The sequence below is a fragment of the Callithrix jacchus genome, chromosome 5 (genome assembly GCF_049354715.1).
Source record: "Callithrix jacchus isolate 240 chromosome 5, calJac240_pri, whole genome shotgun sequence".
Taxonomy (NCBI): Eukaryota; Metazoa; Chordata; class Mammalia; order Primates; family Cebidae; genus Callithrix; species Callithrix jacchus.
Genome location: NC_133506.1, coordinates 143,517,800 through 143,538,856, shown reverse-complemented (window position 1 = coordinate 143,538,856; position 21,057 = coordinate 143,517,800). Strand labels below are relative to the sequence as shown.

Below are 21,057 nucleotides of genomic sequence, written 5' to 3'. Positions count from 1 at the left end.
ACTCTACTGATTAGTGATTCTAATGCCAGTCTTTTCTGGAAACACCCTCACAAATGCACCCAGAAATAGTGCTTTACCAGCTTTCTGGGAATTTGCCCAGTCAAGTTTGCACATGAAATTAATAGGAACTGCAAATATTTTCTCACAGTCTGGCTTGTCTTTTAAATTTTTTAGTATTTTTCTTTTTTGAGACTGGGTCTCACTCTCTTGCCCAGGCTGGGGTGCAATGGTGCAGTCACAGCTCACTGCAGCCTCAACTTGCCAAGGTCAAACTATCGTCCCACCTCAGCACCGTCCCTGTCCAGTAACTGGGAGTACAGACACACAGCCACTCCTGGTTAATTGTTGTATTTTCTGTAGAAACAGGATTTTGCCATGCTGTCCAGGCTGGTCTCGAACTCCTGAAAATAAGTGGTCTGCCTGCCTCGGCCTCCCGAAGTGCTGCATTACCGGAATAAGCCAACACTCTCAGCCCAATTTTAAAATATTTTTCAGAGAGTCAAAGTTCCTAGTTTTGATGAATATTCAGTTACCAAATTTTTGTACTTTTCCGTAGACCTAAGAACTCTGATTACAAATTTTCTCCTATATTATATTCTCGAAGTTTTATCATTTTAGCTCCTACATTTAGGTATATTTCCCCCATGTTTAGTTGTTTTTGTGTATAATACGAAGTTTCATTTTTTAAATATATGAACATCTGGTTATCCAGCCTCTGTTTATTCAGCTGCTTATGGTTTTTGTACTACAGATAATTTAAGTTCCCATATTCCTCTGGATTCTCATTCATTTTTTCTGACAAAAAAGCTCTAGAATTTGAGTCACAAAAATTACAATTAGAGTTGGAAAGATACTTTTTACATAAGATACTGTGTATGCATTCAAAAAATATTTTTCTAATGAATTGAACACATTGTTACAGGGACATCTGCCCTGCTGTGACAGTGTTTTATGACATTTCCTAAATAGGATGCCTGGGGTGGACCATGTGTTTTCTTACAGGCGGCTTTTTAGTGTGATGTAAAGAGAATTAACTTGTCTTCTGTGAGTCATCTTTGTGCTAGTTGATGTTCAGTTTCTCTGAGAATGCTTTTAGCTTATTTTGTTTGTTTTCCTTTTGCTGGAGAAAAATGTGAAAGAGAAAAAGGATCTCTTGCACAAATACTAAAAATCATGGAAATTCAGATTATGAGTCTAAATGTGAAAGTAGCTTTTTATTTTAACAATTGAGTCATTTTCTAAGTCAGTTTTTTAAAAAAGAAGTTTCCATTTGCTCTGAAAAGGTTTATGTTCATTATTACCTAATTCTTTTTCAACGGAAAGTTTCAAAGTATTTCTGAATGGGTGCTTAACATTTGAGTCACGCATTTCAGTACAGACCAGTTAACCTTTGCAAATTGCATACATCTGATGTGAAGACCCCCTGGGATGCAAGCCAAACTTATCGGAATCTCGAATCTCGCCCAGCAATCGTGAGAGGCTGCGGAACTTTACACACTTAAAAAAAACACTGATAAGAGTATTATTACAAATGCGGAATCTAAAGAAAATTATCATATACCTGTAGTTTTGAACTTTCCACTGGTTCATTTCTAGAATAGTTTCTCTAGTGAAATGCCGTTAAATAGGATTCTCTCATTAAAAATAAGGGGGGAGGGAGGGATAATCGTACCCCCATACCTGCCCAAGAGACTAAGTGCCAGGTTTTATAGACATTACCACAGTAATCACTTACAATCAACCAGTCATGTTGTACTGCATCTTATTAATGCTATGCAGGTGTTTTTTGTTGGTTTGTTTGTTTGTTGAGACGGAGTCTTTCTCTGTCACCAGGCTGGAGTGCTCGGCTCACTGTAATCTCCACCAGCCTGTTTGAAGTGATTCTTGTGCCTCAGCCTCCCAAGTAGCTGGGATTACAGGCACGCGCCACAAGGCCCAGCTAAATGTTGTATTTTTCGTAGAGATGGGGTTTCACCAGGTTGGCCAAGATGGTCTCGATCTCCTGACCTCATGATTTGCCCACTTCTCAGCCTCCCAAAGTGCTGGGATTACAGGTGTGAGCCACCGTGCCTGGCCAATGCTGTGCATTTTCAGCTTCCTGAAGTTTAAGAAATGACAGGAACCAATATCATGGTATATTCTTCAACGTTTTCCTATTTTCTCTTAATTAATGCCTCATTTTAATTTGTGGGTAGGAGGGCATAATGAGACCTTACTGAAGTACTAAATACAGAAAGTTACATTTTCATATTCTCCAGGGAGGAATTTTAGCTTGATAACGAAGAAACTGATTTTAGGATGTTTTCCTCCTCTTCTGTTTTTCTCTTCTTGAGCCTCTCTATAATAATTAAGAGCAAAGAGCACCCAAGGTAGCATTGCTTTCCACCTGGCTTTGTGACACAGATTGATTTTGCCGTGTCTGCCGTGATGGTGATGATTAGAAGGAATGCCGTAGGTTTTATTGGCGGGGACCTGAGTACAGATTGCCACATGTCACTATATAAATTGAACATTACCTGTTTCTTCTACTTCTGACAGTGTGGGGACAAAACCACCATTTGGAATGCTCTGGGGTAGACTTCAGGGAGTCAGCTGGTGCAGGAATATTCTCTCCCTATGGATTGGAGAGGATACAGCACTCACAGCTGCTTTCTGCCCTGCACTGATTTAGTAACTTCCTTTTCTTCCCCCCCACCCCCCGCCGAGAGAGTTTCACTCTTGTTGCCCAGCCTGGAGTGCAATGGCACGATCTCCGCTCACTGCAACCTCTGCCTCCTGAGTTCACATGATTCTCTTGCCTCAGCTTTCCAAGTAGCTGGGATTATAGGGATGCACTACCACACCCAGCTAATTTTTGCATTTTTAGTAGCGATGGGGTTTCACCATGTTGGTCAGGAAGGTCTCGAACTCCTGACCTCAGGTGATCCACCCATCCTGGCCTCCCAAAGTGCTGGGATTGCAGGCATGAGCCACCATGTCCGACCTGATACAGTAAATTTTTAGGATACCAGAATCTACATGGCTGTCAGCCAGCCATTCCCAACTTCAGTCGTCAGGAGACTTGATGGTCTAAAGTAGTTGGGCCTTGTTCTGCCAAGTTCTGTCCTATTAGCTTTTATCATAATAGAAATCGTTATGATTCAAATTACTTCCTTTGGTCAGACATTTTAGTACATGACAGTTAAACTTTGCAAATTATGTACTTCTAAGTTCCAGCCACACCCCGAGGTACAAAGCTACAGATTCCTGAGCCTCACCCAGAGCTACTGAATTAGAATCCCTGGGGTTCAGACCCAGCAATCTGGACTATCAGCAATCAACTCAGGAAAATGACTTTTGTCATGCAAACTTTGAGACCCATTGTCCAGGCTGAGGCTCCTCTGTATAAAGTGACCTGTGCTTGTCCAGAATAGTGATGCTGTGATTAAAGCTAGGGAGGCATGCCTGGAAAAGAGAAAGATTGCTTGTAATCTTTTTTTTTTTAATTGAAGAATAATATAAATTGAATATATGTTTCTATAAACAAAAAGTCCCTCAGGCAAGAAATGGTACAATAAAGAATTAGGCTGCCTGGCATGGTGGCTCATGCCTGTAATCCCAGCACTTTGGGAGGTCAAGGCTGGAGGATCACTTGAACTCAGGAGCTCAAGACCAGGCTGGACAGTATAGTGAGATCTTGTCTCTACAAAAAATAAAAAGTTGGCCTGGTGTGGCGGTGTAAGCCTGTGGTCCCAGCTACTCAGGAGGCCAAGGTGGGAGGATTGCCTGAGCCTAAGAGGTGGAAGCCACAGTGAGTTGTGATCATGCCACTTCACTTCAGCCTGGGTGTCAAAGCGAAACCCTGTCTCAAATAAAATAAAGAATTTGGTCTAAAATACGTGGAGGAGTATGAATCTAGCAATTGCTCCATCAACTACTGAGAACTGGAATTTTTACCAACTCATTCAGGATTTAAAAAAATATGTTTCTTGAAAATAAAAATATCAATAATAGCTCAAATTGACATGATGCCTTTTCAATGCATAAAGTTCCAACGCGTAACACTGTTGCACTGGATTTTCACAGCCACCTGTGACATAGGTGATTTTTGTATTTACTTGGATAGAAAAGTTAAAGGACTGTCACATAACTAGTGAGGGGCAGGGCCCGGCCTGTAGCTGGGTCTGCGAAGGGGAAGGAGGCCTAGAATGAGCATCTGCCCTGGGATGTGGCAGACAGACATTCTCACCATTTATTCCTATGTTGATCTCTTGGCGAACCGCTTCATCTCTCTTATGAATTAAATGCATCTACTTCAGAGAGCTTTTAAGTTAAATGATATGTTCCACAACAGCAAAAAACACGGCCCCATTTAAAAAATGAGCAAAGGACTTGAATAGACATTTCTCTAAAGAAGATATGCAAATAACAGAGCATATGAAAACATCTTCAGTGCCACTAATCCTTAGGGAAATGCAGATTAAAACCACGGTGAGATACACTTCACACCTGTTAGGATGGCTACTATGTAAAAAAATAAATAACAATTGTTCACAAAGATATGGAGAAATGGAACCCCTGTGTGTTGCTGGTGGGAATGTAAAATGATGGTGCAGCCACTGTGAAAAACAGTATGCTGATTCCTTCAAAGTTAAACACAGAATTACTATATGATCCAGTAATTCCATTTCTGATAATCCAAAAGAATTGAAAGCAGGACGCACATTGAATTTATACACCCATGTTCATAGCAGCACTATTCATAAGAGGCAAAAGAAGGAAACAACCCGCGTGTCCTTTGATGGACAAATGGATAAAAAGTATAGTGTGTACACACACTGCGGAATACTATTTATGCCTTTAAAAAAAATGCCACAGGCAGAGTGCATTGGCTCACGCCTGTAATCCCTGCACTTTGGGAGGCCAAGCTGGGCCGACCACAAAGTCAGGAGTTCAAGAGCAGCCTAGTCAACATGGTGAAACCCCATCTCTACTAAAAACACAAAAAAATTAGCTGGGTGTAGTGGTGGGTGCCTGTAATCTCAGCTGCTTGGGAGGCTGCGGCAGGAGAATCGCTTGAACCCGGAAGGTGGAGGTTGCTGGGAGCCAAGATTGCGCCACTGCACTTCAGCCGTGGCAACAGAGTGAGACTCTGTCTCAAAGAAACAAACAAAAAAAAACATGCTGCAGCATGGCTGAACCTTGAGGACAGGGTGCTATGTGAAATCAGCCAGTTATAAAAGAATAACTACTGTATGATTCCACTCACATGAGGTCCCTAGAGTAGTCAAAATTCATAAGGACAGAAAGTAGAGTAGTCATTGCCAAGGGCTAAGAGGAAGAAAGAATGAGAGAGAGTATTTCATGGGTACAGAGGTACATTTGGGAGATATGAAAAAGTTCTGGAGAGAGACATTTGGGAGATATGAAAAAGTTCTATTCTAGAGAGAGACATTTGGGAGATATGAAAAAGTTCTATTCTAGAGAGAGATATTTGGGAGATATGAAAAAGTTCTGGAGATGGATGGTGGTAATGATTACACAGCACTGTGAATGTACTTAATGCCACTGACTCATACACCTAAAAATAATTAAAATGCAGCTGGGCGCAGTGGCACATGCCTGTAATCTCAAGCTACTCAGGAAGCCAAGGCGGAAGATCACTTGAGACCAAGAGTCTGAGACCAGCCTGGGCAACATAACCAGACCCCGTCTCACAATTTTAAAAAAGTAGTCAAAGTAGTAGACATTACTACTACACACATGTGTGTGTATGTGTGTGTTTAAATATGTATACTACATATTAAATATATAATATATAAAAATATGTCTATTTTACCACACAATTAAATGATATGCTGTAAGTTAGGAGCATGTTTCTAGTGCTGGTATCATGGTTAGTTAAGTTTTTATTCCACTTCTCTTGTGACTCCATGTGTAGCATTCTTGCCACTGAGCTTGGGTCATGTGTCCCTGCCCAGACCAGTTCTTCTCCTTGACTTGTTTTTTTGTTTGTTTTGAGACAGAGTCTTGCTCTGTCTCCAAGGCTGGAATGCAGTGGCGTGATCTCCGCTCACTGCAAACCGCCTCCCGGGTTCAAGCAATTCTTGTGCCCCAGCCTCTCAAGCAGCTGGGATTACAGGTGTGCACCACCATGCCTGGCAAATTTTTGTATTTTTAGTGGAGACAGGGTTTCACCATGTTGGCCAAGCTGGTCTTGAACAGCTGACTTCAAGTGATCCACCCACCTCGGCCTCCTAGAGTGCTGAGATTACAGGCACGAGCCACCACCCCCAGCCTCTCCTTGATATTTTAAATGGGAATGTTTTGGCTGGTTGGAATGGGTTAGGCAGCTCTACTAAGGTGCTTCAGTCCCTTTTCTGGCCATTTGTTTTGGGAGTTCACTGGATGACACAAGAAAGAAAGCCACCTTGGACTCCAGGGTGACTCCAGGGCCAGAGTGGTGCCATGTTTAGTAGGTCAGTGCCACAGGTGGGGACAGGAAAATGATTACAGCCCCACTCCTTAATGTATATTATATGTTTTTCACATGTTTATTCACAGCCAGGATCCCTGGTACATTTGGCTTTGTATTTTTACTCTTTGTGGTATAAATCATTCATCTGTAATTCTTTAACTGCCAAGTTTCGAGTTAAACCTGGAAATATTTGGCAGCAGACACGTCAGAATCTCGTCTTCCTCAGTGAAAATAAAAAAGAAGCTCTGCAGGTGCTCCTTGTGGTCTTTTCTTTCCTTTGTGATGGCTCCTGTGCAGAGCGTCCATGAGACCCGAGTGTCCCTGGTACGCAGCACGTCGGAGACTGGTGTTTACCTGCTCAGGGAGGCCCTGGACGCTTATGAGTTGAAAGCAGGTGTGATACAATCTATTAATTAGTAAGAGCATAGAAGCTTATTGGTGGCAAGGATCCATTACCTTGTTCCTCATTTAGCTGAGACTAAATAAGACACCTTCAGAACAGGATTGTTGATAATGGGGGAAAGAAAATTGCAATCATTCTGTTTGTAGAGTGGCGTAGGATTTCAGTAGATGAGGGAGGACACAGACGAGATGGCTGATTCCTGATCTGAAACATGGTCACTGATTATGAAATACTTAGTGGTCCTCAGTCAGTAATTTCAAAAGAAGAAAGTAAGTTTATTTATAAAAAATCATGTATGGAATGTTGGGTGAGAGCAGCTTCCTTGCCATGCAGACCATTCATTTACTTGTTCACCTATCTGCCCATCAACTCACCCATTCATCTTTAATCCATTCAAGACACATTACTTATTGCCCATTTCTCAAGTACTATTGTAGACTCTGGTGCCATTCAGATAGTAATGGACAGTTTGAAAAAATGTAAATAGCTGTTTCCATGAGATTATCAGATAAATCAATAAGTGTTATACATATATTATAGCGGCTCTAATAGAGGCGCAGAAAGGAGCTACTAACTCTGAGCCTAGGGAGTTTATGATGTTGTCAACATAGACATGTTTTTCTCTATCTGCTTTCACTGGAGAATAAGCCAGGACCTATCCCCTTGCTTCCTGTTTGTTTCTCTTCTCCTCCTAATTCCCATTGCCCTCTCTACAGTGAAAGTTAAAAAAAAAAAAAAAAAAAGCCTTAAGAAATAAACTCTGGGCCAGGCATGGTGGTTCATGCCTGTAATCCAAGCACTTTGGAGGCCAAGGCAGGCGGATCACCTGAGGTTGGGAGTTCAAGACCAGCCTGACCAACATGGTGAAACCCCGTCATTAAAAATAAATAAATAAAAATAAAAAAGAAATAAACTCTGTGTGCCAGATACGGTGCCCACACCTATAGCCCCAGCTACTCCGGAGGCTGCGGCAGGAGTATCACTTCAGCTTACGAGTTCAAGGGTGTAGAGCACTGTGGTCGTGCTGGTAAATAGCCACTGCACTCCAGCCTGGGTCGTATAGCAAGACTGTGTCTCTTGAAAAACAGAAAACAAAAAATCTCCGATTTTCAAAAGGGTTTGCGGTGGGATGTGGGCCAGGGACAGGAGAGTATGAAAATATAAAGAAAGATAAACCACAGGCTGTGTGTGGTGGCTCATGTAATCCCAGCACTTTGGGAGGCTGAGGCAGGTGGACCACTTGAAGCCAGGAGTTACCAGCCTGCGTGACATGGTGAAACTCTGTCTCTACTAAAAATAGAAAAATTAGCCAGGTGTGGTGATGTGTACCTGTGTCCCAGCTACTTGGGAGGCAGAGGTAGGAGGATCACCTGAGCCTAGGAGGTGGAGGCTGCAGTGAGCCAAGATTACACCACTATACTCCAGCCTGGGTGTCAGATCAAGACTGTGTCTAAAAAGAAAAAGTAGAGAAAGATGAACAACAGGTTGCTAGCATATTCAGAGCTAAAATATGGTTATTAATTTGAAATATTCAGTTTTCCTCACTCAATAAGTTTAATTTCAAAAGAAGAAAGTAAGTTCATTTTTATAAAATCATTTTTTTTACGCATTGAAAATAATAAGTTTGAAAATAGACCTCTATATTCTTTAGCATGTGTTTCAGAGATGAAACGTGTTTTAAGACGTGGTTCATTATGTGCATTTATTTTGTAATATGATGGCTTTAAACTATCTCTTTCCTCTTAATGAGTCCAAGCATAAAATTGCAACCTCCAGCTTGGCATGTTGGTTCACGCCTGTAATCTCAGCACTTTGGGAGGTTGAGGTGGGTGGATCACTTGAGCTCAGGAGTTCAAGACCAGCCTGGCCAACATGGTGAAACCCCGTCTCTGCTAAAAATAGAAAAATTAGCCTAGTAGAGGGATCATTTGAGCCCTGAAGGTTGAGGCTGCAGTGAGCCATGATTGTGTCACTACACTCCAGCATGGTGACAGAGTGAGACCCTCTTTAAAAAAAAAAAAATTAACGACCTATCAATTTTGTTTTCTTTACCTGGGTATCAATCTCAGCATCGTATTACTATTGATTTTGAGATGGCAGGATGGTCTAGATGTTTTACTTGAGCCTAGAAAGCAGAACTCCCTTGAATAATTATTATGAAGGCTCAGAGGGAAAAACCCAACCCATCAGCCTGGGAGTGTTAGTCTTGGGGTCACGGTGGTGACACGTGTCTATGATGTGAGGAAGGCAGGTGAGGTGAGGGGCACGGGACACAGTCACAGGGGCTGGGATGGAGTTTGTCACCATCATGTGGAGTTCCTTCTTTATTTTGAATTGGAGAAGACCTCAGCTACACTGATTTCTCCATCTTGTAATCTAAGACTGTAGTGATTACATTTTTCTAAAGTACTAGTGTTTTTATGCTCATGAAACTGGGTTAATAGTATGAAAGTAAGTGTTCTCCATGAACTTCAGTATATTTGCATTTTTAGATGAACTACCATATCCGTTTATAAAACAGGTTACCTGCAAGGCCATAGGGTCACCCGCTGTGCTTCCAGCAGCTGTTATCATCCCTGTAACATATTCAAGGACAATTGAAATATCTCATATCACCACCAAGCTCCTCTCCTACCTCGAGGGAGATAAACATTCATTGTTTTAAAATGTTGAACAAATGACCAAACTGTTTGCTGAATCCAAAGGACAAGGCCACAGTTTTCCGAGTTATAATAGTTGCTCATTTTTTTGTTTTTTGGAGATTCTTTACAAGTAATGTCACAATTACTGACGTGCATTTAGCTCCATTCTGCAGTAATGAGAACAGCTTGGCTTAGTCACTTGTGCTTCATTTGCTGTCAGAATTCCACCAATCACTGAAGATTCTTACAGCTTGAAACCTAACATTCTGGTAAAATAGGCAGCACATTTGTAAGAATGTAGCCCAGAGTTGTTACTTTTGCTTACAAGCCGTGGAAAGAATAACCCAGTAAAGGATGCTTCTGCTTCCAGTAACAAGCCTGCTCTGTTTTTGGCCCTGGCCCTATCCTGAGAGCTGGGCCTGAGAAAAAAAGAGACAACTTAATGACCATGTCTGCCTCTTCCCAAGATGGTCCCTAAAGTAGCAGAAACCGTGAGGGGTGCAGTGGAGCCATCTTGAACAGGCACCGCTGCGAGGCGGCGTTACTCAGTGAAATACAGGGTGTTTTGCTAGTTACTTATTTCTGAACTAGGTCAGAGGCCACCCCTCCTCTTCTCCGCTTTGCATGGGCAACTGGGCTGTTATAGAAGCCCCTCTTCTCACAATAGTTGCTCCTCAGCCTGCCTAAGTGATGCAGGGAGCGATGCCTGAATTGGTGGAAAGAGCCAGAGGGTAGAGGACCAGGAAGCCCGCCTGGTAGTTGGGCCCATTTCTGGGGCACCTCCCTGTGTGCCGGGATAATTTACCTCCCCTGCAACACACACACCCTGTTGAGGGCTATGAAAGCAAAAGACAGCTTTAGACAGAAAGATTATTCTACCAGGCCAGGCATGGCAGCTCACTCCTGTAATCCCAGTACTTTGGGAGGCCGAGGCGGGAGGATTGCCTGAGCCCAGGGGTTTGAGACCAACCTGAGCAACATAGTGAGAACCCTGTCTATACAGAAAATTTAAAAATTAGCTAGACATGGTGGAGCATGCCTGTAGTCCCACTACTCCGGAAGTCAGGGTGGGAGGCTCACTTGACCCTGGGAGTTCAAAGCTGCAGTGAGCCACAATCGCGCCGCTGAACTCCAATCTGGGTGGCAGTGTGAGACTGTCTCAAAAAAAAAAAAAAAAAGAAGAAAAGATTATTCCACCTAATTGTTCTAAAAATTAAAGGCAAGAAACCAAATATGATTTACTCCATAAAACAAAATGGACTCTTGGTTCTGTCCACTACCAGTTAGAGGAAGAGGGCCTAGACAAGGAGAGAGAGAGGCAGAGAACACTGGAAGGAGTGACAGTGAGGGCTGTGGAAGGAGCCAGATGCACACACGGGACTGTGTCTACACACACACACTGATGAATGGAGAGGTACATAGGGCAGAAGCCGGCAGTGTGGAGCTGCGTGTGTGATGAGCTCATGAAGGCTTTTGGGGAGCAGCATCAATTGCTGCTAAGGGTTTTTGCTATAACCCATGAAGTCATTTTGCATCGTTCTTACCTACTGCTATAAATGGTGGGGTCATATCTCTGCTGGCCTTGCAGAGATGAAATTCAAGTGCCTGAACTCTCTTGCTTGCTCTTTTCAGTAAATCCACTGTCTTCTCATCTTAAAATGGGGGTAATGATGTCTTCTTTACCCTCTTAGAAAATATAATTATGGTTAGATGCGAAAGCAGGTTGAAAATCTAAGATTTCTAAGTGAATGTAACATGTTATTCCTTTGGTGTTAAAAATACCACCCCTTCCACAAGAAAAAATGTTATGAAGTCTCACACTGAAACTCTTTCTGCATTCCCTTGTTCTTGTCTTCAACTCAAAATACAGTAATTCATCTGGGATCCTATGCATTCCCCTTACCCACTTAAAATCCTGGGACAGATAGTTGCACCACATAAAAGCAGGCCTACGCAGGGGTCTTTCTGGTTATAACACATTCATTTTCACTTAAGGGACATTGGGAAATGAGATATCATTCTGGGATAGTGAGATGCCATTTTTTTTTTTTTTTTTGAGGTGGAGTTTCGCTATTGTTACCCAGGCTGGAGTGCAATGGCGCGATCTCGGTTCACTGCAACCTCCGCCTCCTGGGTTCAGGCAATTCTCCTGCCTCAGCCTCCTGAGTAGCTGGGACTACAGGCACGTGCCACCATGCCCAGCTAATTTTTTGTATTTTTAGTAGAGACGGGGTTTCACCATGTTGACCAGGATGGTCTCAATCTCTTGACCTCGTGATCCACCCGCCTCGGTCTCCCAAAGTGCTGGGATTACAGGCTTGAGCCACCACGCCTGGCCTGAGATGCCATTTTTTTATTGACTTTATAAGTTGGGAGGCCTAAAAAATTTCATTTTTTAAGAATTGAAGCACAAGACTGGTACCCTAGGCTACTCTTAAGTGCTGTTATCTAACCCAGGAGTTTTAGATCTTTGTAATATTTTCTGATTACAGACCTTTTTCACATTATACAATAGGTTTTTCTGATGTCTTAAAATATATCACATCACTCATCAGTTCCTCAGAATCAATACTTCAGAATGTTATTAGACGAACACGCATCTTAATTCACCTGTGACGTATGTTACTATATCTCAGCTCTTTTAAATCATCTTACTTTAGAGTCTTATTTTGTCTTATGCATGTGAACATGTGATTCTGGGGTCTGCAGGTTTCACCAGATTGCCCAGGGCACATGTTACCAGCATGGCTGATAACTGCCATTCCCTCTCCCCTTCTTCCAGCAGTTCTACATCTAAGGGAAGGAAAACCTGCCAAGTTCTGTTTTCCTTCTGTAAAAGTACATGCTAAGTATGCAGGGTTTACAGAGGAGAGACAGAGGTTTTGAAGTCAGACAGACTGGGTTGTGAAATGGGCCCTTCCCTCTTCTGGCTCTATTAATGTGAGCAAATCCTTTCATTTATTTTAGCCTTGGTGTTGTAATCAGTAAAATGCTATGAACAGTACCTGCCTCACAGGGTGGCTGTGAAGATTAAGCAAGGTAACGTGTGCCTGGCATAGGTCTGGCCCCATGTAGGCATTCAAAAATTGCAGCTTTCATTACAGTCCGCATTACAGCTTTCAGTACAGTCCTCTGTGGCATCAGCTGCCAAGGTGTTTTTCTTCTCACCTTGACCCCTGTATGTGAATTCCTGATGGTAGCCAGGTTGCTGGTACCCTGGGAGAAACCTAGGGGGTTAGCTCGTTGTATTTATATACATCTTCAGAAAACCTTTGGTATGCCCAGAGTTCCTATGCTTTAATTTTCTTCTGAATTACCTTGCTATATGAGTTTCCTAGGTCTCTGTAACAAATCAGCACAAACTAGGTGGCTTAAAACAGTGGACATTCGTTCTCTCACCATGCTGGAGGCCAGAGGTTTGAGATCAAAGTGTTGACAGGTCCACAGTCACTCCAAGGTGTGCAGGGGGCTTCCTCTTAGCCTCTTCCATCTTGCGGTGGTGACTGCCCTTCCTTGGTGCCCTTGGCTTGTGGATGCATCACTCCAGTCTCTGTCTCTGTCCTCCTGTGGCTTCCTCCCTTTTGTCTGTGTCCAGATTTCCCTCTGCATTGTAAGGACACCAGCCATTGGATTTCGGCCCACCGATTCCAGGGGGACCTCATTTTAACTGGATTATGTCTGCAAAGATCCATTGTCTAAATAAAATCTCACAGGTACTGGGACGCTTGCTGTTTGACTTTCTGTATTTCTTTTAGGCTAGGCTTCTGAATGGATATAAGAGAAATCAAGTTATTTTTTGTGAATCTTTTATTTTTCCTCTGGTTAATAATTTGCATTCACTGTGGTTTTGAGAAAATGTTTTGAAGTGTCTCACTGGAGGTAACAAAGCCTATATTGGCCTTTTACTTTTGCAAAGTAAAATACAAAATCTTATAGGAAGAAAACATGGAATACTAAGCAAAGCACTTTAAAATATATGTGAAGTGGCCAGGCAGTGTAGCTCACACCTTTGTAATCTCAGCCCTTTGGGGAGGCCAAGGCAGGTGAATTGCTTGAGCCTAGGAGTTTGAGACCAGCCTGGGCAACATGGTGAATCCTTATCTCTACAAAAAATATGCAAATTAGCATGTAATCCCAGCTACCTGGGAAGCTGGCATGGGAGAATCACCTGAGCCCAGGAGGAGCTGCAGTGAGCTGTGATTGCACCACCGCCTGGGCAACAGAGCAGGACTGTCTCCAAATAAATAAATTAAATTAAATATAGGCAGAGAAGCAAGAGTTAAAAGGGCAGCGATTCCACTGAAAAGTCTGTTTACAAAGGTTTATGACTTGGGTATGAGTTGCCCATTGGAGCTGGCAGAGCCCTGGATGGATTGATTGGACTCAGCAGAGCTCTGGCATGGCTGTGGGGGAGGGTAAGTTTCTGTGATGGTGTTTTAAAGTGAAGAAAGACTCTTTAGAGGACATGGATATGCCCAGCTGCCTGTTCCCTGGGTGCCTCCATGGGCCGCAGGAGCCAGTGCCAGAGTCTGAGGTAGGTTCTCACTTGTTGGAGAAGGTTGTTTGCTGGTGCGTGTGCGTTTACAGTTCCAAGGAGAATCACAGCCAAACTACGCCCCCTGGAATGTAGTATTTCAGAAGTATATCGACTTTGTTTTAAAAAGAAATTCAATTTTAGACTATCCATCGAAGTTCAAATTTGTCTTATAAGGAATTTAACAGTCTTTTGGCCAAGAATTAATGTTTGAATCTGAGCTTAAATCTGAGAGTTTTCCTCTTCCTTCTCTTTGTACTTTTGCTGGGAAAAAATGGACATTTTGGTTTTATGTATTATGCTGTTAACTAATTTTTGCTCTTTTTAGAATATGTGGTACCTTTTAGAGGGAGTGTTTTCTCCTTTTATATCTTCATTGGAACTGTATAAACATTAAACATAGAATTACAGTTATTTCTCTTAAAAAAAAAAAAAAAGGTCTTGTTTTGTCACCCAGGCTGGAGTGCAGTGGTGCAATCATGGCTCACTGCAGCCTCCATCTCTTGGGCTCAAGCAATCCTCCTGCCTTGGCCTCCCGAGTAGCTGGGACCACAGGCACATGCAACCATGCCCTGCTATTTTTATTTATTTATTTTGAGATGAGGTTTCACTGTGTTGCCCAGGCTGGTCTCAAACTCCTGGGCTCAAGCAGTCCTTCTGCCTCAGCCTCCCAGAGTGCTGGGATTACAGGTATGAGCCACTGTGCTCCGGCTAACAGTTGGTTCTGTGTGCTCTAATGTGCTGACTCTGAGGCAGGATGTGTTAAAGGAACAGTTCCGAGTTCTGCCCCCTGCCGTCTGCTGGCCGGCTTGGAGCACACCTGCCTGTACCCAGCCTCCGTCATTGCCTGGAGGAGTTCCTTACTTCTGGTATCACTGAGAAAAGGCAGGCTGCGTGTTGCGTAAGTGTGAAATCAAACAAACCAAGACCTCAAAAAACTAACTGAAAACAGAACAGAACAAAGCGCTGCACATCTGTTGGTGAACAGGTAGCAGGTGGACGGCTCCCTGCCTGTGCTCTTGTGGCCCTTCTGTTTTTCTAGCATGCTATTCCTGACCCTTCTTATTACAGGGCAATAATGTAACTGGGTTTATTCGTACTATGTATTTAAGTTGTCAGCACCATTTGATTCAGTAACCTATCTGTAATTTGTTTTTCATGTGTGATAGAAAAAACAATATTAACCTTTTCATGATTTCTCTCATATTTTTCCCATAGTGGTGTTGGGGAGGAAAAATGTTTCCTCTACACTCTCAGACTCTGTTCTTAAGGCCTGTGAATTAAATTGACAGAGGACAGATTAGCAAAAGAAAAGACAGATGTTTATTCACATGCTTCTGTGTGTGTGTGTGGAAGACTTCATAGAAAAATTCTAACCACTCGAGGTGGTTAGAATTTAAGGCACATGTGCCATCTTACTAGGGAATGGGGAGGGAAGAATAGAACTTATGGCAAAACAAGTGACTTTTAGGAAAGGTAAATGGGCTTTCAGGAACATACCTGAGTTTTGTGACAGTGTCTGTTTGGGTGTGGGTTCTCCTTTTTTTCCCCAGTTGCAGACAACTTTCAGGAGGGGATTTGTGACAGTTCAGTTCTTTTGAGAGGCTCTGCTTTTAGGCAGATAACACAGTTCAGGAAAAAAGCCTACTGTCTAAAGCCCTCAGCTCAAAATCATTTCTGTGCTATTCTGGAGGGAGAATTAAAGGTGGCAGCCCAGGCAGGAGGTTTCTGTGGACAGCAGCAGAGGGGAGGTTGCTGGGACCTGAGTGGTATTGTCTTTTGAGCAGAGGTGACTGGCATTGCAGGAAAACTTCTGGAAAGGAAATCATGAAGCCCATTGTTTTGTGTCTTTGTTGCCACTGATTAACTACGTGGCCCTAGGCAAGTCACTTCACTTCTTTAGTGAAGTAACTTCCCAGGGTTCCTGATTTCAAAAATGAGGGGTTGGAGTAGAGTACCTGTAAACCCCATGCTGTGCTCTTTGCTCTGCATTCGCTTCTTTTTTTTTTTTTCTTGAAGTTGAGTCTCATTCTGTCACCCAGGCTGGAGTGCAGTGGTGCAATTTCGGCTCACTGCAACCTCCACCTCCTGGTTCAAGTGACTCTCCTGCCTCACCCTCCCAAGTAGCTGAGATTACAGGCACTCGCCACCATACTTAACTAATTTTTTCGTATTTTAGTAGAGACCAGGTTTCACCATGTTGGCCAGGCTGGTCTCAAACTCCTGACCTCAGGTGATCCGCCAGCCTCAGCCTCCCAAAGTGCTGGGATTACAGGCGTGAGTCACCGCCCTTGGCTCTGCATCCACTACTTCATGGCACATGGCCTCAGTGAGTGTTCAGACCCTCAGGCTAGAAATGGCAAGGCCTGGGGCCCAGGGTCTCCTGCTGCTAGCTGGAGGTGTGTCTCCTTTGCCTCCACCAGCCACCATTTTGCTTTCTCAGGGAGGGGGCTGGCGGGCTGCAGCACCAGCTCTGTGGGCTCCCAGGGACTCTTGCTGTGACAGTCTGCCCTCTCTGATAGTTCTGGTTGTCCTCCTTGTGCCCATGCCTGACTAAGAGCCCTTTTCGTTTGTATCTGTAGGTAAGATTCAGGCATGGATGATGGAGGGCACGCAGGCCTCTGCTCCTGCAGGTTTCTGACGCAGCTCTCCTCTCTTGCCAGGCTTTGGGGGTCTGCTCAGACAGCTGCTGTCTCAGCAGGCCTGAGCTCTGGGGATGTTTACTCCATGGCCCAGCAGTTAAGGACTCCTGCCGTAAGGGCTGTCTCACCAGGTGCTTCTCATCCTCCTAAGGGCCTGCTGTTTCTCAGGGAACTCTGCGGAGCCATATCACAGAAGTCAGGTGATTGACTGAGGTTGCACTAGCTCCTGGGGCAGACACAGTGACCAAACACATCTGCCTGATCCCCCCATCATGTGTTTTTCTAGAACATTGTGTTGCCTCTAAAAAAATTAGAAGATCATACCTCATTTAGGATAGACTCTTGAGCTGTGGGATTGTCCAGTCTAAAATCTGAGATCCATAAATGACTTGTCCCAGCTCACACCACTAGTGAGCAGCCTGGTCTAGTTCTTTGAATCCTCATTCAGTGCTGGTCCCATCAGACTGTTGCCCGGAGGCTGCTGGTGGGAGCCAGAGGCTCCTCAAGTGTTGGGTCCTGACAGCCCTGGTCTTAGTCCTCTTAAAGCACCTTCTTTTTCTAAGTAGTGCACATTATTGAAGGAAGTGGCTAGGACAGCAGTGGATAGTGTTGCCCATTCATTTCTTCTCTTGGCAAGTCTTTGGCACCCCAGGCTATCGTTATATATATTTTTGGGGACACTGATCATAGTTACTAAATTCATTTGATTAACTCACAATGGTGCTGATTTTTTTTTTTTTTGGGGGGGGGGGAGTCTTGCTCTATCACCCAGGCTGGAGTGTGGTGGCCCAATCTAGACACACTGCAACTTTTGCCTCCCAGGATCAAGCAATTTTCCTGTCTCGCTGTGTCAGCCTCCCAAGTAGCTGGGACTACAGGCGTGCACCATGCCCAGCTAATTTTTATACTTTTGGTAGGGGTGGGGTTTTGCCATGTTGCCCAGACTGGTCTTGAACTCTTGGCCTCCTAGAGTGCTGGGATTACAGGCATGAACCACGCATCCGGCCCGTGCTTGTTTTCTTAATGCCTTTTGTTGTAGCTGATCATTAGTCACCGAACCACTGTTTCAATTATGGTTATTGAACAAAAGAAGGACTAGAACCAGCCTAGAATCAGCCTAGAATAAAAGATATATTTGGTACTTTTGATTAAGGTTTAATTGTGTTATCATGTTCTAGTACATAAATAACTGCTGTAATAAACACATAAATCAAGAAAGCCTGAGGCGGGGCTCTGGAGGTTGGAGGGAATGTATGGCTTGTTCTTTTTTAATATCTTCCTGGTTATTGAGCTCACCTGACTTGTTCGCGTTTGAAAGGTTGTCCCTGATGGCCCCTGGAGGCGAGACTCATCACAGGATGAGGAAAGGACAGAGGCACAGAGAACCCCCAGGAGGAGATGGGGCTCCGGGAGATGGCCCAGGCCTCGGCCACTCTCTGACTACAGCCAGCTGGCCAGCCGTAGTTTGTCTATTCCTGAAGACTCGGTTGCCACAGACCCCCAGAAGGAGGACCATGTGGACAAGGACCCCCAGGCAAGCATGACTTCTGCCAGCCCTGAAGATCAGAATGCTCCGGTGGGCGGCCCCAAAGGAGCCCGGAGAAGACGCCCCATTTCCGTGATAGGTGGGGTCAGCTTGTATGGGACCAACCAGACAGAGGAACTGGAGAAACTTCTGACCCAAGTAAGATCTGATGTGCATCTCCCAAGCCGGCAGAGGCCCTCCAGCTTCCTGCCTCTGCTCTGTCTGCGCACTAAACTGGATCTGCTTTCCCTCTCCTGTCCTCAAGGGCAGCACCGCATACTCACCACCTTTTCTTCCTGACTGTGTGAAAACATGCCTAAATTCAAACTAACCATCTGGCTTTTGGATGCCTTTTGCTAATCTTTCTTTCTTTCTTGAAATCTCAAATAATACGTGAGACTCATCTGCTGTTTGTTTTTGAATAACCTGAGATTCTAACCAGGGGAAGGTAACAGGGCATATTTATAGTAAGACTCTTGAAAGAAGTAATTGTTGAAAAAGACAGTATTGTTCATTGCTAAAATGTAAAAAAGAAATAAGTAAAATGTAAAGAAGAAACTGTTTTTTAAGAGATAAGAAAGTATTTTGTTTTCTACCATTTTCTTGCTCTTTTTTTTTTTTTGAGTTGTAACTTTGCAGCTGTTAATAGTTTGGCAATGGATTAAATACTACTGGTTTCTTAGTATATTTCAGTAATTCAATAAATATTTATCCAGATATCCAGTAAGCACTTTGAAAATACAGAACATTTAATTAAAGACTCTATCTTGGAGAAATGTATACTTATTTGGGAGGCTAATAGTCTGGCCATGGTAAATGTTCACAAAACAATATATGAGTAATATATATGCCCACTTCCATGTTTAAAACCTGCTAGCTGATGTCATAAATAACCTGTAAAATTACCTTAAAAGGGAAATCTTATACATTCCTAGTACTGGACTGTATCTTTACATGTTTCCTGTAAAACCCTACACAATGCCTTGTTTATAACAAGCACTCAAAAACTGCTTAATTAAATTGAATTGATTTCTTAAGGTTAAAAAGTTAAGTTGCAGAATACCATGAAAATTTTAAGAATCTTTTGTCTGAAGATGCTCCACTGTTGGGAAATGATTCTGCACTGCAGCAGATTGTCACCTGTTTTTAACTCAAAACAATAGTCTAGGACACTCCACAGCCTTAGGACTTCAGAGCAGCCAGAATGAGTGTACGAAGTAATTTTCTCTACTATAACCGAATTTAGGGAATTGGGTGGGAAAATTGTAAGAAAGCGTACGGAATTACATAGGCAGAATATGCATGTAATAAAAGAAAGAAGAAGAAAAGAACTGTAAGGAACGCATGAAGGAACTGGGCCTTTGAGTAATAGTTTTAGGGATCGCTATTATAGAAAACCAGAAGGGCGTTATGGACAATTCTAGAGAGACCTGGGCAACTATGTGGAAAACCACGTCTTCTTTTAACCAAAGCTCTACCACCATGTGAGTTTAGGTAAGCAAGGCTTGCCTTCAGTTCCATCAATTCTTATCAAGAGCCTACCTGTGCCAGGCTCTGTAGGAGTCTGCAGGGATGAGTAAAGGAGGCTGAAGGAGGACATGAGGACGGAAGTCAGTCACCCTGGTCAGTTCTGTGGCCCTGTCCTGACCTCCTCCAGAGGCCACCCCTGGGAAAGCATTTTCATACCCTGTGACTCTGCATCCGTGTGACAACTCCACTGCTTCCTAGACATGCCTTCCTCTTCTCAGACGCTTCTCTTTCTTTAGTGTGACCTACTGGCATGTTGCAGACAAGTGAGATGAAACGTGAGGCTGCAGGGTGTGGGCCAGTAAGCTGATGCAGGATTGTTAAAAACTGTAGAATCATAACTTGCCACTGGGCTTCGGTGCAGCCTGCAGCTCGTGGCAGGATTGGAGAAACCATTTCCCATCTGTGAGTGGCTTCGAGGTGAGAGCACCGTGCGTGCGAGGTGCTTGCAAGAGCTGCCACTTCCTGGCACTTCCTCACAGACTTTGCTTTGTTTTTGCAGCCGGCTGCCAGGCCACCCTTGCCTGCTCACCAGGTGCCACCCTACAAGGCTGTGTCAGCCCGGTTCCGGCCCTTCACATTCTCCCAGAGCACCCCCATTGGGCTGGACCGTGTGGGACGCCGGCAGCAGATGAGAGCATCCAACAGTGAGTCTCAGAGTCCCTTTTCTTTCAGAGCTGCTGTGGGCCCATCTGACTGTTTCCAGCTAACCCGAGGTAGCAGGTTCTGCACCTTTGTGCCTCCCCAGACCAGGGCACATTTGTTTGGGAGTAAGGATGGCTCATCTTGGGACAGTGGTACATCATTTGCTGTCTGGGGTAGATGCTCTGTGTGCCAGGCTAGTGGCTCTAAGTTTGAGAAGTTTGCCCCTTCAGTGGTGTCCACGTACCTCAGTTCCTGCATGTGAAGATCACTAAAGAACCGAGACCCAGGCTAGCAATCTGAGATCAGCGCGTCGGTGGGGTTAGTTTCTTCTGAGGGTGATGACGGGGAGGGTCTGCTCCAGGCCACTCTCTTAGCGTCTGGTAGCCTCAGTGTTCCTTGACTTGAAGGAGCATTGTTTCATCTGTGCCTTCGTGTTCACATGGCGTTCTTCCGTGCATGTCTGTCTCTATGTTTAGATTTTCCCTTTTTATAGACACCAAGCTTACTGCGTGTGGACCCAACTTAATGACCTCATCTTAACCTGATTGTCTACCAAGACTATTTCCAAATAAGGTCATACTCATGGGTGCCAAGAGTTAGGACTTCACCATCTTTTGGGGGATACAATTCAATCAAAAAAACATATACCATATTTTTAACAATATGCAAAGTGTATCCATAT

At 43.8% G+C, this 21,057-nt stretch overlaps 1 protein-coding gene across 8 annotated transcripts in view; it reads left to right on the top strand.

The window, feature by feature from the left end:
• Positions 1–21,057, top strand: part of SPATA13 (spermatogenesis associated 13) — a 326,284-nt gene that overhangs the window by 249,702 nt on the left and 55,525 nt on the right. For 6 of the 8 annotated variants that reach the window (XM_035302346.3, XM_078375178.1, XM_078375179.1 and 3 more), the window contains 2 exons: positions 17,997–18,362; positions 20,233–20,377. In XM_035302346.3, coding sequence (XP_035158237.3) covers positions 17,997–18,362; positions 20,233–20,377 — 511 coding nt within the window. The remainder of the gene's footprint in view (positions 1–17,996; positions 18,363–20,232; positions 20,378–21,057) is intronic. The other 2 variants (XM_078375182.1, XM_078375183.1) reach the window with 1 other exon arrangement.